Raw genomic sequence first — 19,403 nt, forward strand, 5'->3', positions numbered from 1 at the left:
GCGTGTTGCTCTCGAGAAGCGTTTCCACCGCTCGTGCTCTTTAAAGCACAATAAAAGAGGAGCAGGGAGTTGTGGGAGCCTTTCCCTCGTGCTCATGCAGAAAGCAGATGTTCAGCCGTGTGGTGTTGAGCACGAGTCCGAGGTTTGGCTTCAGACGGATGACTGTGAGCGTTCCCTACAGGGACGCCGATGAAAGCTGAACTACAGAGACTCGAGCTGCAGGAAGTGCTGGATGTGTGGAGCTGAGAAAGACTGTTTGAGAGGAAATTAAATAGATCTAAATGTAGAGGTGGAGAGATGATGTACTGTTGGTATTTAAGAATGATTTTGCATTTGAGTAAAATACAATGTGTGTGTGTTTTATGGAAGCTTTAAGAGGTATTATTATTATTTATTTGTATATAATCTAATATGTAAGGTAATTAGTTCAGTATTGTTCTATGAATTTAATTATATATTTATTTAGCATTATATAGTCACATGGGTGTTTTATTAATACTTTTATTTAGGGATCATTCTCTTATGCATGCTGCATTTGCTGCATCAGAAGAGTAATGAGGCTGAAGGTTTGAAGTCATTATTCCCAGTGTAGTTTTTTTTCATGAATAAAGATGCTGTGATTAATACGTGTTTGCATTTATAGAAGGATTTGTAATTTAGACACAAACACAGACTCCTTGAGTGCAAATGAAATTTAGTTTGAGGGCCGGAGTGAAGGACACTCGAGTGCTTCCGGACACGATGCATTGTTCATTTGGCTTCTGGTGAATTATGAGGACAAAACACTATTTTTCCAGCTGAAGCGAAGGTCTTGTTTAGACAGCGCTCTAAAGGGGTTTCCAGGAAACAAGGAAACAATTTCCAGGAAACAAATTTTACTTAGAAATTGCTAGCAAATTGAAAAAACAATTTCAGAGAATCAGCAAGTGACACAAGTGAATTAAACTTGAAATTTTGATTCAACATATTTAATGAACATAACATAACATACATCAATGGATGAAAGCTTATTTATTCAGCTTTCAGATGATGTATAAATCTCAATTTCGAAAAATTACATAACACAACATCACCATAACCATAACATAAAAGTATTATATTTTATATACAGTTTTACAATTATTAGTATTATTGTAGCAGTATATAATATAAGGATATATTATATATTAAAATATAACAATAAAATAATATAAATATTTATTATATCTTAATTTTATATATATATATATAATTTCATTTAATTTATTAGATTTTTTTTATATATATCTTTCTTCGTCAAAATTATAAAAAATGGGTGTAGAAAAATAATTTTCACTCAGAAATTGCTAGTAAATTTACCATAAAATGACAGAGAATTGGCAAATGACTCATTGTATTAAACATTAAAGTTTGAAGTAAAAAGACTGAAATATTTTCCTGTAAAACATACAGTAAACTTTGTGTTATTTACCACTTAGAAAAATAGATATCTATTTTTTAATTCTGTATTTATTAGACACCAGATGAGCAGTTGTGACAATACTGGCGTGTCTTGTATGCTCTTCAAATGGATCAGTAAATAAAGTATTCCCAGATACTTGTGACTGGCTCACGGAGCAGGATTATTTTCATGTATCATATTCTTGCTACTTTAGCAGATGTGAGGCCGTTTGAAATGTAGACCATCCAAATGCTCTGTCAAACAGATGTAATGAACACACAGAGCCCCGAAGGGAGAACAACAATAGTTTTAAAATACAAGAAGCAGATGAAAGATCTTCCAGGATCTGGATTGGGACTGAGGTGGTAACATGCATCACAGGGGTTTAAGCCTTGGCTTGACGTTCAGGCTAATTCAGTACCTTTGGCCGTGACTTCATAAGCTCTCGCACCACCAAAAAATGAAAGTTGGAATCATTAAAAAGGCTTTTGGATTTCCATTTTATGTGATGTTCATTGCGCAAGTGTCAGAGAAGCAAATCCCCTGCTGAAATGAATTTCAAGTGTTAGCAAATTCATCCCGATATATTTGCATGTGTGCAAGAAATGTTTGATTTGTTATTTTTGATTATTAACATGTTACTCTGAGATCATTTACCAGAGACATTAAACACACACACTAGCCTTTTATTTTTTCCTGACTTCCCCATGAGTGCGTGTGGCAAAGATGGTATCGCAGATGAAAACAACTGTGATTTAGGGAAACATGCACGCCCATTTTCACTATGTTTGTGTGCGCGACGACAGATGTGTTAATGCGGCCAGATGTGCCTGAAGATCCCGCATGAATGGATGCACTTCAGAGGAGAGTTTGCATTTTGTATGTTCTTATTGTTGTGGGTTTCATGAAGAGATGTTTTTATGCTGAAGTTTATTTGTTCTGTTTGGCAGTACAATGACTGCTAATGGAGAAATACATAATTGATTAATATCATATTTGAAATTACATCATCCAGAATATAAAGCAATGACATTAAATTAAGACTTCCCAGCTATTAGGGAACGTTCTCAGGACATTATGGCAAGGTTTTTCAAAGAGAAAATGTTAACATAACATTCATACAAAGTTATTTGGTTTTTAATAATGCTTTCAAAACATTAGCGCAAAAACATTATTTATACATCATTCATGGAACCTGTTTTCTGAATCATTGTAGTTGTACATTCATCAAACATTTTTTAAACGTAACCGCTTGTTTCAGAAGTAACAATCCTATAATGTTTGCAAACAAATACAAATTGAATGTTTCCTTAACGTTAACGCATAACTGTAACGCTGAGTCGGAGACGTTATGATCCTTAAGCAGCTTTATTTCAATAATCCACAGAGTAAACAGAAACAGGTCAATCAGGGGCGTTGGATACAATGTAGACAGATCACAATCATAAACCTTGACAGAGCATAGAATCAGGGCTGGCGGCTGGCAGGCAGAGGCGAGAGAACAAGGCAGAGGTCGATAAGGCAGGCGGCAGAGAATCAGAGTCCAATGAACAGTCCAGGTCATACACGGAAGATCCAACAGTGGGGAAACGCTCGGTAATGTCTGCATGGGCAAAACAAGACTTCGCGTTAGAGTGAACAGGGTGAGTTCCTTAAATAGGGGATGAAGATGAGCGACACCTGTGCAGGTAATCAGCCCCAGGTATGGGGTGTATGGGAAATGTAGTTTTGAAGGAGGTTAATACTCGGGTGATGGTTCCCTCTGGTGGTGACCGGAGGGAGCCACAGAGGCTGTGTTTGTGACAGAGCCCTCCCCCTGCGAGCGGCTCCTGACGCGATGAGGTGATCGTCGCCGGGGTCTTCCTCGGGGTCTAGGAGCGGGTCTGTCGGGATGATCCTGATGGAAGTCCGTGATAATAGTGGGGTCCAGTATGTCCTCAGCATTGACCCAGGACCTTTCCTCCGGACCGTACCCCTCCCAATCGACCAGATACTGTAAGATTCGGCCCCGGCGACGTGAATTCAGGATTTTGTGTACCTGATAGGCCTCCTGGCCATCGATAATGAGGGGAGGCGCTCTCTGGTCACCAGCCTCCTCTAGGTTCTCCGCTCCTCTCGGTCCACCAGCGGGCTTGAGCAAGGAAACATGAAACGTGGGTGAGATACGGTAATGAGATGGGAGAGATAGTCTAAATGATACTGGTGTGATCTGACGGAGGATTTTGAAAGGGCCCACGTACCTGGGACTAAGTTTCTTGGATGGTAGTCCGAGGCGAAGATCCCGTGTGGACAGCCAGACCCATTGTCCGGGCTGGTAATCCGGATGAGCTCTGCGGTGTCGATTGGCCTGATCTCTAGTCCGACGAACTGCTCGGAGGAGGTGAACATGAGCGCTATCCCAGGTTTCCTCACTGCGTCTTAGCCACGCATCAACTGCAGGTAATTCGGATGGTTCGCCAGACCATGGGAAGAGAGGGGGTTGAAATCCGAGGATGCACTGGAAGGGAGTCATGCCAGTGGAAGGTTTTTGAAGGGAGTTTTGTGCGTACTCAGCCCAGAGAAGGAAGCGGCTCCAATCATTCTGATTCCGGTTGCAGTAGGATCGGAGGAAACGGGAGAGTTCTTGGTTCAAACGTTCGACCTGTCCGTTGGATTGTGGGTGGTAACCTGATGTTAGACTAATATTGATGCCCAGCTGTTGGCAGAATGCTGACCATACCCTGGAGGTAAATTGGGGACCCCTATCAGAGACAATGTCCTCCGGGAGGCCATAGAACCTGAACACACTCTCACAAAGTGCCTCTGCCGTCTCGAAGGCAGTCGGGAGTTTGGGTAATGGGATGAAGCGGCAGGCTTTGGAGAAGCGGTCGATCACAGATAGAATAGTGGTTTTGCCCTGCGAAAGAGGCAGATCAGTTACAAAGTCGATGGCTATGTGGGACCAAGGACGTTGAGGAACGGGTAACGGGTGAAGAAGACCAGCGGGTAATTGATGGGAGGATTTGTTGGTGTTGCAAGTGATACAGTTTCTAACATGACTGATGGTGTCTGCTTGCATTGAGGGCCACCAGAAGCGGTTAGATAGGAGCTGGACGGTGGCGGTTATACCGGGGTGTCCTGAGCTTGGAGTAGAGTGGACCTGATGTAGTACTCGTTGTCTCATTGTTTGAGGGACGAATGTGCGATTCTGGGGAGTCTCAGGAGGTGGAGGTTCGATGCGTTGAGCCTCACTGATCTCAGTCATAATGTCCCATTGGATGGGTCCAAGAATGATTGTGGAAGGAATGATGGGTTCGTGGTCTGGAGTTTGGTGGTTGGTTTCGTAAAGACGAGAGAGAGCATCTGCTTTGGTATTCTGGGAACCCGGACGATAGGTGACTTGAAAATTAAATCTTGTGAAGAAGAGCGACCACCTGGCTTGTCTGTGATTTAGGCGTTTGGCTGACCGGAGGTATTCCAGGTTGCGGTGATCCGTAAGGACTGTGAAGGTGTGTTTAGCCCCCTCTAGCCAGTGCCTCCATTCTTCGAATGCTGCTTTCATCGCTAGGAGCTCGCGATCTCCAACATCATAATTCCTCTCGGCTGCATTTAGTTTCCGAGAATAAAAGGCACATGGGTATAATTTAGGTGGATCTCCCTGACGTTGTGAGAGTACAGCCCCGAGACCTGAACTTGAAGCGTCTACTTCCACAATGAACTCCTGCTCTGGATCAGGATGATGTAAGATGGGCGCGGTGGTGAATCTATCCTTGAGGGCCTGGAAGGCGTTGAGGGCGGCGGAGGACCAGTGGAGACGCTGAGAGCCCTTCTTCACCATAGAAGTCATGGGTGCTGCGATGGAGCTGAAGTCGCGGATGAACCTTCTATAGAAGTTGGCGAAACCCAGGAAGCATTGAAGTTCTTTGAGAGTCTGGGGTAGGGGCCAGTTGACTACTGCGCGAACCTTCCCCTCCTCCATGGCTACTCCTCCAGCGCTGATTATATAACCCAGGAAGGAGATAGTCTGTTTGTGGAACTCGCATTTCTCCAGTTTAGCATACAGTTGGTGCTGGATTAGGCGTTGGAGGACGGCTTTGACCTGTTTTACATGTTCTGTATACGTTTCAGAGTAGATGAGGATATCGTCTATGTAGACTATGACCCAACGATTCAACATATCCCTGAATATGTCATTCACAAAGGCTTGAAACACTGAAGGACTGTTGGAAAGGCCGAACGGCATGACCCGGTATTCGTAGTGCCCAGTGGTGGTTGAAAAGGCCGTCTTCCACTCATCCCCTTCTCGAATTCGGATCAGGTTGTAAGCACTTCGGAGGTCCAACTTTGTGAAGTACCTTGCTCGGCGTAGTTGCTCTAGAGCCGCTGGGACGAGTGGCAAGGGATATCGGTACTTCACCGTAACGTCGTTGAGACCGCGGTAATCTATACAAGGGCGGAGTCCTCCGTCCTTCTTCTTCACGAAGAAGAATCCTGCAGAAGCTGGTGAGGTTGAAGGTCGAATGAATCCCTTGGCTAATTCCTCCTCGATATACTCCTTCATGGCTGTGGCTTCGGGTTGAGATAACGGAAATACACGGCCCTTGGGTGGTTGAGCGCCTGGCATCAGCTCAATGGCGCAATCGCCTGGTCGGTGAGGAGGTAGTTGTGCAGCCTTGGTTTTACTGAAAGCCTCCTGGAGATCGTCATACTCTTGAGGCAGTTGAGAGGCCGATGGGGAAGTATGAGTGATCGTGGGTCGGGTGCAGGAATGGAGACAATGTTCTTTGCAGTAATCTGACCATTGTGATATCTGCTTCGTTGACCAGGTGATGATTGGATTGTGCTTTTCCAGCCAGGGTAGTCCCAAGATGATGGGGTTATTAGGAGATTGGAAGCTGTAGAGGTGGATCTTTTCAGAATGGAGAGCCCCGACGGTGAGTTCTAACTCCTCAGTGATGGTTTGGATGCGACCGGAGCCCAGCGGTCGTCCATCTAGGGCTGCCACTGCCAAGTGAGAGGTACATGGAATACATGGGATGTTATGAGTCTCCATAAAAGTGGTATCAATAAAATTTCCCGCAGCTCCGGAATCAATCAATGCCCTCACCTCGATGCTAACTCCCCGAACATATAACATGACAGGTATCTCCAACATTGAAGAAGTTCTAGAGGGATAACTCACCGCAGCTGAATGTCGTGGCGGTCGAGTGGGGCATGAAGCCCGTAGATGTCCAGCCAAGCCACAGTATAAACATAGATTGTGCTGTCGCCTGCGTGACTTTTCCTCCTCGCTTAATCGGGTAACTCCGATTTGTATGGGTTCTGGATCCGGGCTTGAGCTGTTGACTGGGGTGAATGAAGAAGTTTGGTTTCGGGGCCGACGTGCCCGAATCAGATTGTCTACCTTGATGGACAGATCGATGAGTTGTTCGAGGGTTTTGCCCTCGTCTCGGCAGGCTAGTTCGGTCTGCAGCTCAGCATCCAGTCCCCTCCTGAAGTGTAGGCGTAAAGGGTCGTCTGGCCAGCCAGTTTGTGCAGCTAGTGTGCGGAATGAGAGGGCATAATCTGCGGCTGATCCTCCTCCTTGACGGAGTGCGATAAGCTGTTCACCAACCTCCTTTCCTCCTGCGGGATGTTCGAAAACCTCTCTGAATCGGAGTAGAAATGCGGAGAAGGTGGTGAAGACTGATCGATCTCCGTTCCAGATGGCTGTGGCCCACTCCAGTGCTCTCCCCGTGAGCAAAGAGCACACAAACGAAATTCGGCTGTCCTCTGTGGGATATAACGAGGGTTGCTGGTTAACGAACATCGAACATTGTAATAGGAACCCCTTGCATCTGGCTGGTGATCCATCGAACTTTTCTGGGAACGCCAAGCGCGGGCTTACTGAAGCGGGAGGTGTGGTCATGGCGGCGGCCATTTGCTGAGGTTGAGGTGCTGCTGGAATGTTTCCCTCCGGGGTTTGCAGGCGGAGTGATTGGAGGGTTCGGATCATCTCTTCGGTGAGAGAGGTGAGTCGATTCAGCTGCTGCTGATGTGCTGTCAGCGCCGCGGCTTGAGCGGATACTTCTGCCGTGATCTGGAAGAAAGCCGCTGGATCAATATCTGGCGAAGTCTTCTGTAACGCTGAGTCGGAGACGTTATGATCCATAAGCAGCTTTATTTCAATAATCCACAGAGTAAACAGAAACAGGTCAATCAGGGGCGTTGGATACAATGTAGACAGATCACAATCATAAACCTTGACAGAGCATAGAATCAGGGCTGGCGGCTGGCAGGCAGAGGCGAGAGAACAAGGCAGAGGTCGATAAGGCAGGCGGCAGAGAATCAGAGTCCAATGAACAGTCCAGGTCATACACGGAAGATCCAACAGTGGGGAAACGCTCGGTAATGTCTGCATGGGCAAAACAAGACTTCGCGTTAGAGTGAACAGGGTGAGTTCCTTAAATAGGGGATGAAGATGAGCGACACCTGTGCAGGTAATCAGCCCCAGGTACGGGGTGTATGGGAAATGTAGTTTTGAAGGAGGTTAATACTCGGGTGATGGTTCCCTCTGGTGGTGACCGGAGGGAGCCACAGAGGCTGTGTTTGTGACAATAACCAATAAAAAATTTATTTTAAAAACTGCATTTTGAAACTGACATTCAAGAATAAAGTTTTCATAACATAATGGGAATATTAGCAAAAGGTTCTTGGAACATTTTTGTTAGCTGAGTTTTTTTTCAGATGTTTCTTGTGAGAAACGTTACCAGTAATCTTGAATAGAGTTTTACAGTCACAGTTTGCTCAGATGAAATGATTTTCTAACTCTGTACTCTTATTGTATATCAATAATTAAACCGTTTTTGTTTCTCTTAGAGTAATTAAGTTTGAGATATGGACAAATCATGTGCTTAAATCAGTGCTTAAGCAATGCATTTCCTATGGGTGCATTTAAAATGTGTTTATGAATGATGCATTTGTACATCACTGAAATTATATAAAAAAATACAATTTACATCTGAAATGCAACCTGCAAAAACAAGACAATATAGAAATGGAAAAATATACAGATAATAAGTCTGATTTTTATAGCAGTAATATTTTCTTCCTTGTGATTGTTTTAATTAAAGTCAGTGTGTTTTGTTTCAGAAGTCGAATGATTCTTTAACTTCTAGTTGACGGTTGTTGCTTTGAGTCTTTGTGTTTATTTTCCAGTCATTCTTCCTAAATAGCTCTTCAATTCTCCAAGAACTTTGCTGATCATTTTCCAGCAATTTTAAAATGTTACCCCACTCTTGATGTTGAAATAACTCGTGTGACATCTTGACCCCTGACCTCTTGACAGTTCTGTCACAGTTGAGCAGTTTTCTGGTCCTCAGGTGTTCTTCTGCGTCCAGCTCATGTTGGAATAGTTAATCCTGCGATGAGGCAAGCGGCCCTTCGTCCGGTCCAAGGGTATAACGCTCCTCGTTAGCTAAAGCTTAAGAGCTGGCCGCAGACTTGCCATAGGATTTCATTACATCAGCCTCGGAATATTTCCATGGATTATTGCATTCCTAGTCAACAGTTCTCCTATCAAACCAGGGCCATTTAGAAATTAGATACGAGGTTCTGACCTTGTCATGAAACTGAAATTGAGAACTCAAACTGCTAAAAAAATCTACTTTATTAACTCTTTCTCCCTCAGTGCATTTTGTAAAAAGTTGCCAGCCACCGCCAGCATTTTTCAACATTTCCGCAAAATTTTCTTTGCCCCAGATTATTATGTTGCATGAATATCTGAACATGCAAAATGTTAAAAAACAGAGCCTCTTTTTTCTAGCTTTTGTTCTAGCTTCATGCATGCTTTTTTATCAACACTTAAATGTGCACAAATGAAATAAAAACAACATTTTGAACAAAAAGCTGAGAAAATGATTAAAATGATAAATAGAGCATAGATGGAGTATATCGCTTCCATCAACACCTCCAAAGTTTCCATGCATCGACATTTCTTTCAGAAGCGATAGGCAGTTTTGATTTACATGCTGTTCAAGTTTTAATGACGGAGTTATTTTCATATGCATCCGCTAACATCGATTGCTTGTTTCTGCTTCTTCTTCACCATTTTTTGATCCAGATGTCCAATACTCATTCAGAAGGTGTTTAACCACACCTCCTACTGTATATCAGTTAAAACATGGAAAGCCAGAAATTTCAGTCAGTAGTGGGAAACGTTGTTTCATAAATGGTGGAAAATTCCGTTAATGGCGGGAAAAGAGTTCGAATAATTTAGAAAATAGCAAAAATCATAATTTACACAATAGAACACAAAAGAAGATATTCTGAAGAATGTTGGTAAGCAAACAGTTAACGGGAGACTTTACTTTTGGTAACATTGTTACAGGTTTGGGACGACATGAAGGTGAGTCAATGATGGCAGAATATTTCTTTGAGCTGAAAGTGTGCTCTGGTTTCTGATGCTGTAACATCAGTTTTCTATTTTCTGAATTGATGTCTCTGGTGTTTGACATGTACTGGGCCCAGAACATTCTTCTAAAGCTTATAAATTCTTAAAATAGATTTTCTATAATTGCTGAAATGATGTTGGCAGTCTATTGAGTATCAGGGTCCAGACAGAAGAATATTTAACTTTAAATAATTGATTTTCCATGTAAATTCTGGTTTTGGTATGAGTGCTGGTTTCTATTTTATGGTCCATTGGCTGATGATTTTCCATTAGTTCCAGAGCAGATGTTTGATACAGGAGATGAAATGACCTCAGTGGACTTTGAAGGTATTTGATTCACGTCACTACATTTTTTATATTTGCTGAATAAAATGTACAGTATGTGCTTCTCACCTGTGCTTATGCATCTGCTCACAGTTTTAGGTGGTTTCCAGGACATTGTTATGCAGACGCTAACTCATTTCAGAGTAGCTTTTACCTCATTGCTTTGAGGTGTGTGTGCACTTTCTTATTAGCCCAAATCCAAAAGCTTTAGGGCTTTAGGATATTCTGATCTCTAGATGTAAATCTCTGGGATTTTTAGCATCTCTTTTATCTTTCACCTGGCACAAGTCTAATTGCTTATAAAAGTACCAGCACACCTTTCCTCAATGGCCGCATGATTTGAGGTATTATCTATGGAGAACGCTAAATGGAGGTCTTTAATACAGACTCTGTATTACTAATCCATCTTCCAATTATCAGATAAGAGGACAACCAGATGTGCAGGATGATAAAGAGGAACTAATTTCTGCGTGAGAGGAGAGCCGTGACCTGATTTCTCCCAAGAAGGATGAGAAAACTGTGCTTTGTCCTTGACAAGATGGGCACAAGTTACTTCCAGCTGAATTCACATTTAGTCAGCCAAGGCCTGGAAAATAATTTGGTCCAGCCCCCCTTGTCATTCGTTCCTCTCTTTTGTCTATCCTTCTCTCTCTAGTGAAGGGCTGGACTCCTGCCTGGATGTGTCTTACCTCACCATGAAAATAAAACAGGCTCACGTGTTCCAGTGTGTTTGCTCTTCATTTAAAGCTGGCAGAGCTGCAGTGTTAAAGAAATCATTGATTCTGGGATGATTCATCCTCATGTTGTTCCCAACTGATATTTCATGCTGTTTTCTTTTTATGCAGAACACAAAAGGAGAATATTTTCTTTAAGCATCTTTACACAGCTCCAGTTTCTTTTAAACATGAATTGTGAACAGATCTTTAGTTCAAAGACAAACACACTCTCATGTTCAGTATTACAAGTCTTCTGAAGTAACTTAGGTGTAACTTAATATATTTATATTCAAATATATGTATATATTTATATATATATATATGTATATATATATATATATAAATGAAAAATCATTTAAATGCATATTTAACATTTTTATACAAATAATTATTTATGTAAATGTAATTTAAGTGAAAAGTATTACATATTTGTAATTTAAATAATTTTTAATTGTAATTATTTAAAAAGAAATCATTAAATACTTTAGAATTTTTTTTATGAAAATGTAATTGATTTTTATTAATGAAAACATTAAATACAATAATAGAACATATTTTATATAATTAAGTTAAATACATTATAATATTATTTTATAATAATTATTGCATAATAACACAAATTATAATATAATTTTTAGTTTTTATTAATTAAATAATTTATAAATTACCATTTATTATTTAAATAATAATAATTATTATTATTTAAATATTTCGTATTATTATAAAAAAATGATGCACACAAAAAAAAAAAAAAGTCATTGGACATGAATTCAGGCAAAACTTTCCAAGCTTTAAGATTATCAGTGAATAAAGATGTGCTTTTCAGTTCATCACATAATGTTCTCTTAAAATGATTTAAGACTAGGAATATAACACATTGTGCGGACTGCTTTTGTAATGCTTTTATGGTGTGTTTCTCGTCCTCTGGCTGATTCTGAGGGGTTGTTGTATTTTTTTAATAACGTGAGGGTGAGTAAATTAGGACCTAATTATGCCTAATTTTCATATTAGGCTGAACTATTCCTTTAAGAGAACCTGTGCTGTTGTTTTTCCTCTGTCCACCCCTGCCGTGTCCCTTTCTAGTTTTCTATCTTGCAAGAACACAACGCATTAAGTGACATGGGGAAAGAACAGCACCCTGCGGTGTCTTTTTTCCCCTAGTGACTGATGATTTGATTAGGGTTTTTTTTTCTGCTTGTGGCTTTGCTGCAATCATCTTTCCACTGCATGAACGGTAGAATTATTTATCTTTTTTCCTCCTTCATACAAAGTATTGCTAATCTTTTGCTCTGTCTGGTCTCTTCTCGTGTGAATAATTGAAAAATAAATTAGAAAATGGTCAGAGAAACATTGTAATACTGTGTCAGTGAGGAAATATTTACAGTTGTTTGTAATCGTAAGCTCTATTTTAGCCAGTTTCTTGGTAATGGACGAGCTAATGAGATGTAATGAGGATTTGGGATGGTAATGGTGAGATGTTATGTAGTGGTTTAACTTCACCCAACATGTAATGTAATGTTCAGAAAGGTAAAAAAAAAAAAAAAAAGAAACGTGAGTGGGCCATATGACTCATTTACTATATTCCTCAAGCGTGAATATATAATGACAGAAAATGTATTTTCCATTTGTAAATGCAGAATGCATTTAGTATTTGTCTTGCTGATTTGGATGTTTCTTTTGGACGTTTTTCCCACAGTTTCCTCATGATTAATGTGTTTGTATTTGTACTCCTTTATAAGCTGATTTGAATAAATGCATCTGCTAAATGAATAAATCTGCCACAAATGAAGGACGCACACATGGTCTTCATCGGCTTCTTCAGTTTAATGGTTATACGTTATTAATGACTGATTCAGTAGAGAAGAAGTTTAGTTTAGTAGTTTCTGGAAGGCATTAGATGATGCTTTCAGTGGAAATGCACTGCTGATTTTGATAGTTATAAACAGAGTTCCCACAGTCATTCAAAATGTTAATTTTTGGTTTTTAAGGCCTGTAAAAGACTTAAAAGGTCATGCAATTTATATAGTATATTTTTTCTAGTTACTTTTGGTTAAAATTAAATTAACTATATACTGTACAGACCAAAAGTTTGGTCAAAACATTACTGTTTTTAAAGTTTTTGAAAGAAGTTTCTTCTGCTCATCAAGCCTGAATTTATTTGATCAAAAATACAGAAAAAAATGTAATATTGTGATATATTATTACAATTTAAAATAATTGTTTTTAAATGTATTATGCTTTAAATTATCATTTATTTCTGTGATGCAAAGCTGCATTTTTTTTTTCTTTCTTCTTTTTAAATAAAATCAATACTTTTATTGGATGTGTTAAATTGATAAAAAGTGATATATATTAGAATTTTATTATGAATAAATGCAGTTCTTTTTAACCTTTTCTTCATCAAATATATCAGACAGCAGAACTGTTTCCAACACTCATAATAAATCAGAATATTAGAATGATTTCTAAATGATCATGTGATCGACTGATGTTACATGTGACACTGAAGCTGGAGGAATGATGCTGAAAATTCAGCTTTGCATCACAGGAATAAATTATTTTTTTTAAGTATATTCAAATAGAAAACTATTATTTTAAGTTGTAATAATATTTCACAATATTACTGTTTTTTCTGTATTTTTGATCAAATAAATGCAGGCTTGATGAGCAGAAGAAACTTTAAAAATAGTAATGTTTCCAAACTTTTGGTCTGTACTGTATATGTATATATTTTTTTTCTTTGTAAATGCATTCTCTATTAAATCCTTAAAAAAAAAAAAAAAAAAAAAAAAAAAGATTACAGTAAGAGTCCTAGAAAAGTCATGGAACTTAATTGTTCCAGAGGAATGCGAACCCTATGCAGTTTAGTTTCTAAACCCAAACCCAAAATAGAGCTCCATCCACATTGTCTGTAGACGATAAAGCATAGGTTGAGTTGAACCTGCTAAATCAACCATGTGCCTACAAATACACCTTTGAGAATAATTCTGGAAGTGGTTCGGACCTCAAACTGTAGTTCAGACTTTGATTTTCTGCTTCTTTTGATTTAAAAGTTGCTTGTAAGTCTGCTTTTGCTGCATGTGTGATTACAAGCACTTCATCTGTCAGTACGTCTGTGATCGAGCGGCAGATTTTAAGACATCTTGTCTCTTCCTGGGTTTTAAGACACTACTAAGCCCCTGCCGAATGCTGTTTGCAGTTACATGTGTTGTTAATCACATTTACTGTGTGAAACATAGTGAAACAGTGCGAGGTGGGACCAATTAAACAGCCGGCCATTCTAAATAAATGGAAAGGGACGAGAGGTCGGGCTACAGAATTAATGAGTCATGGAGTTTCTGCACCTCCTTAAAAAATCCCATATTCACATCCTATTATTGCTTTAAAAACAATGAATGCATGCTGTGAAACACAAACGCTATTTTATTGAGTAAATTTATTAAGATTCCTTTATTTATTCCTTAAACTAAAGTTCATAATTGTTATCTGAATCCGTTTTTTGATAATAATTAATACTTTTAGTTCAGACGTAACTCTGTGAGATTTTCTTTAGACCCCAAAAACTCTTTTTGGTTTCAAGTGTTTGTTCTCTGTTGTAAATTCACTGCAGGGTTGCATTGATTTTTCCACATGAAGCCCCACTGTGGGCTTTAAGATCATCTAATTCAATTTAAGAGAGTACAGGTTCAAGGGAAAAAGGGTGAAGTTTGGTGAGAGAAAGATGGACAAGTTTCTCCTGGAAGCTGAAAACTAGTATGTCATGTGCAGTATGCAGTAAGAATAATTAATTTCACACTTTATTCCACAATATACATTACATACAAGACCACAAACTAAAAATATTTTTATTGTAATTAGTGTAATGTCATCAATTTCAGATGAACCCACCCTAAACATGCCAATCAGACGGTCTTTTCTTGATGAAGTGGATGGTCTGAGTGAAGTGACCCAGACTTTCTACCATCAGAAGCTTGTCTGTGTTTGTGTGTGTGTGTGTGTGTGTGTTTACGGGAGGTTGTTATTCTCTGACTCAGCAGTGCTGTAATCCTATTCATGAGTTGGTCATGTTCAGGTTCTGCTTAAGGAAGCACAGCTGCATGAGGAGCGATCGAGTGCAGATGTTGGTAATGGTCTGATCAGAATATTATCTCAGCAGGGAGACGAGGAAGAGAGAGAAATAGGGTATGTTTTTACAGGCTGAGGGATCTCTGCCACCTGTGTTTGATCCGTGATCATTTGCAGCTGATCGTGCTAAATACCATTATAAAAAACAAAAAAGAGGAGCAATACACAACACTGGGACTGACTGAAAAACTCCCTGCTGGTGTCTGTGGTGTGAATCAGTGCATCAACACAGACAAACATCAGCTTTCTCTTGCTGCATATTGAGACTTAATATCAGACTGAAAGTTGGAAGGACTTCATTTTGTGTTAGAAAATCACTGTTTAGTGAAAATAAAGAGTTTTTGCACGTTAAGATACAGTGGCTTTACGCTGTCGCTATGCTGTTGCTAGAGTGCTCTGTGTGACAGCAAGGTTTTATAGCGTACAGTGTCACACACAGAATGAGACGATCCACAAAAAAAAACAAAAAAACTGGTGAAAGTGTTTATTTGATTTCTAGCGCTCTCTCGTGACGTGCTCTGACGCTCCTGTCAGCTGATGGAGGCAGAACTTCGATCGATCGCCTTTTTCTTTATTTGTTTTATTTTTCAACAGTTTTCACATATATGAGAGTGTTTTATGTTGAATATGAATGTATCTGCATGATTAACCAAATCAGCTCGCTATTGCTGTGTATTCACATCTCTCACGGCTATAGATGAACGCCATCTATACTGTATGAATAGAGAAGTGGATTATTGACTTTATGGCGCATTTGTGTTATTAGCATCTGTATAAGTGGCCATTAGCACATAAGCACTTATTTGCATTGTAATTCATTGTAATTGCTGCATTTCTAGCAATCTCAGGATGTTCTGTAATTGGCATACAAAGTTAAATCTTTTTTTATTTTTCTTATTCAAATTATTCTTATGGTATTTTTCTAGTGCTCAAATAAATCACTTATATGATGTCAAAGTTTCTGTCTAGTGTTTTATAATTTAAAACAAATATGCAGTGGTATGTTTAATGACTAAAATAGTTGTAGAAGCCTTCAGTACAGTATAATATTTTTTATTTATTTATTTATTTTTTTTGGGGGGGGGGTCTAGACATAGTCTCAGAAAAATGGTTGCAGGAATCTCATTTTTTTATGATATCTTCTTCAGATTTGAAATAGTAACTCATGAAACCTGTGGCTTTCAACCCATTACTTTCCTAGATTGCTCCAGGACTCATTTCATGTATTTTTTTATCTAAAATTCAGTGTGGTAAAAAAAAATTCAAGGCACTTTAGTGTCTATAAGTGTCTTTTAATATTTTTGAGCATTATCAAATCTGGTTGGTAAAGCCGAAAGGGTCTTCTTTCCAAAGACACCAAATTATGTTTGTAACACACTGAAGTAAGGAACTATTACAATTTTAAGTTAAGTAGGTATATATATATTTATAAACTAGTGAAAGTAACAAAGTTTTGTGTGTATTTGTGTTGCAGAGGGCTGTTTGCTAGTCACTACACAGAAACACATTACCTGGAGGATGGAAGTGCTGTCACCACATCACCGAATGGCATGGTAAGATCACAAGCAAATTTGACAATGTGCACTTCCTATATGTATGTATATATATGTGTGTGTGTGTGTGTGTGTGTGTGTTTGAGACATATCATAGCATATATTTTAAACTCATGATACAAAGCCCATATTTCTTTCCTGTATGTGCTCATTTCAGACCTTCTATTTTATTAAAATATCGTATCACTGATCTCCGCCCTCACGACATCTGGATGATCTTGTGTCAAAATCTTTAGAGAAGAGGTGGTCAAGCGAGGGCCACCGGGAGTGCAGAAACCCCCCATGATGCACCTCTGTGTGTTTTAAGTGTTTAGATTGCAGCTCAGATGACTATTTCGAGTAAAAGACACACTGAGGTCTGACGGCTAGTAAGAGCAAACCTCTGGAGAGCACCTCTGGGTCACTGAACCTGTCTTCCTCAGTCTGCTCTCCAGCTTGGATGGGAAAAGAGTTCAGGTCATCCAGAAACATCAGCACTCCTCGACCTGGATGTCATCAGAGGGAGAGTGCTGAGTTTGGGCTTCATAAACTGATTTGGGATTTTGGAACACAAAATAAGACTGATGCTCTGTCAGCCTGAGTCCAGAAATTGATGTTTCTCACATACACATAAAGTTGTTTTGTGTAGGTTTTGGGAGATTGTTCAAAAGAGGTACATAGACAAAGTCAGCGTATTCTAAATTCTAGTGAGGTATTTATTTACTTTTACATTCATTTGTGCATTTAAAATGTATACTTTTGATGCAAATTAAGTTAATGTGAATAAAAAAGTCTGCATATGCGTGTGTGTGTGTGTGTGTGTGTATATATATATATATATATATATATATATATATATATATATATAGTATCAAATGACTAAATGTATATCAAATGTTTATTATTGTTGTTGTTGTTATTATTTTTCAATTGGCAGATGCATTTATCCAAATTAACATATATTGCATTGAAGGTCCATGCATTAACTGGCAATCAAACCTAGTGACTGGGACTCAGATGCATTCAGATTTGTATTTTCACATTGTTATATTTCATAATTTTTATGTGTAAAAAGGTAAAGCAGTCACATGCATTTATCAGCCATGCAGAGTGTGACTCATTTCTACCATTGCATGATACAGCATTTAACAGCATTGATCAAATTTTACATTAATTAATGCATTTGCTGCATCCAAACAATTGTGCACCAGGCAACAGGACGGCATGTTTTGAGCTGTAAACGGGATGAATTGTGCAAATCTGATGGGATCCAGGGCCCAGATGGAGTGTATACATTCACAGGAGTTCTGTTCCAGAAAGACTTGAGGAGTGTGTCTGTGTTCCCAGACCTCCTCCGCCTTTTATTATGTCTGTTTTACGGTTGTGTGTGTGCTGCCGTTATTTCATTCTGAAGCAGAACTCCTCCGAGTCCCATTTGGACTCGCTCATGGACTCCTGTAGCTCCACTCGGACGCTGCCCAACACCAGAGAACTGCTTAAATCGACAGTATACTACAGCGATTAGAACAACAGTGTCAAACTCATTTTAGATCGTGAGACAAGTTTTTATTTGTTAAACCTCATGGACTCGCTGCTCAATTGCTCTGCTGCAGTTTGTGAAATCCAAATTCAGCTTTAGATCACAGATAGCTTACATCTCAGTTGGCAAATATGAATCAAAACGATATGGGTGAGAAAAATAGACATTTCTATCTGTTTTAACTCGATAGCTTTAGCTTTAATAAGCATTAAGAGAGTAACAACCAAGACTTTTAATAAACTGCTAATAGTTAATGTTGTTATCAGTATTCTGCATTTATTTATTTAGAATTATATTAAATAATAAGTTAACAGAAGTGGATAGACTTTGTTGAAGGATTATTCGTTCATTTATTTATTCATTCATTAATTTATCAATATATTAAACAATAGGTGGTGGATAAAAATTTTCATATGTCAGGCTTTAAAGTGTTAATGGGATATTTGATGATAAAATGTGAACAATAGAAATACAGAATGATGAAAATACAGAAACTGTTCTTTTTTAATCTATTGTGTTAACCAACAGAAAATGTTATTAGATTTTATGTAAAGCAGCAAGAATTATGAGTGTTTTGTGAGTATGAGCAGTAATTTTGATAATTTGTCCCAAATTTGCATTAAAAATACATTTGTGTACTGGTGTAACCGCCGAACTTCCTGTCTTTCATGTCCCAGATTCACTGCTACTATCATGGCGAGGTGGAGGGTCACTCGGGGTCAGAGGTCAGCCTCAGCACCTGCACAGGACTCAGGTGAGTTAGCGGCCACACCTGCTCTGTACGGGACAATCTGTACGTTAACCTCATCTCAACGCCTTCCCATGGTGCACTGAGCTCGGGGACCAAAGTCACATCAGGAAGCGCCTGAAGAAAGGGCATTTTAATCACGGTGTGTGAAGTTCAGCATCCTCAAGAGACACGATACGCTTCATGTTTTAATTATGAAAAAGCATGCTTAGGTTTGATTCATTACCCAAGAAGGGACATTCAGATGTGAGGAGTGTGATGTCGCACGGGAACACTGCTAGTCAAGTCACATTTACTTCTATAGCGCTCTATACAATACAATAAAAAAATGACAGTATTAAGGTTGAAATGTTCTTCAATTATAAAACAAAAATCAAGTGTTAGTGGTAAAGCAGCTCTAGAATGCCAATAGTGTCCTAATTACATCAACAAATATATTTTTGTGACATAAATATATGCTAAATATATGTTGCAAACAGTGAAGCTCAATGAAATATATTTTTTAAAATATAAATTATAATTATAAATTATAATGCAATATTCAGTATATGTATATATATATATATATATATATATATATATATATAT

At 38.9% G+C, this 19,403-nt stretch overlaps 1 protein-coding gene across 1 annotated transcript in view; it reads left to right on the forward strand.

Annotated features, from left to right (window-relative positions):
• LOC113081088 (disintegrin and metalloproteinase domain-containing protein 12-like) overlaps window positions 1–19,403 on the forward strand; it is an 86,286-nt gene that overhangs the window by 30,267 nt on the left and 36,616 nt on the right. Inside the window, exons 4-5 of the mRNA XM_026253135.1 lie at window positions 16,470–16,548; window positions 18,745–18,821. Coding sequence (XP_026108920.1) covers window positions 16,470–16,548; window positions 18,745–18,821 — 156 coding nt within the window. The remainder of the gene's footprint in view (window positions 1–16,469; window positions 16,549–18,744; window positions 18,822–19,403) is intronic.

Source organism: Carassius auratus, unplaced genomic scaffold (genome assembly GCF_003368295.1).
Source record: "Carassius auratus strain Wakin unplaced genomic scaffold, ASM336829v1 scaf_tig00033088, whole genome shotgun sequence".
Taxonomy (NCBI): domain Eukaryota; kingdom Metazoa; phylum Chordata; class Actinopteri; order Cypriniformes; family Cyprinidae; genus Carassius; species Carassius auratus.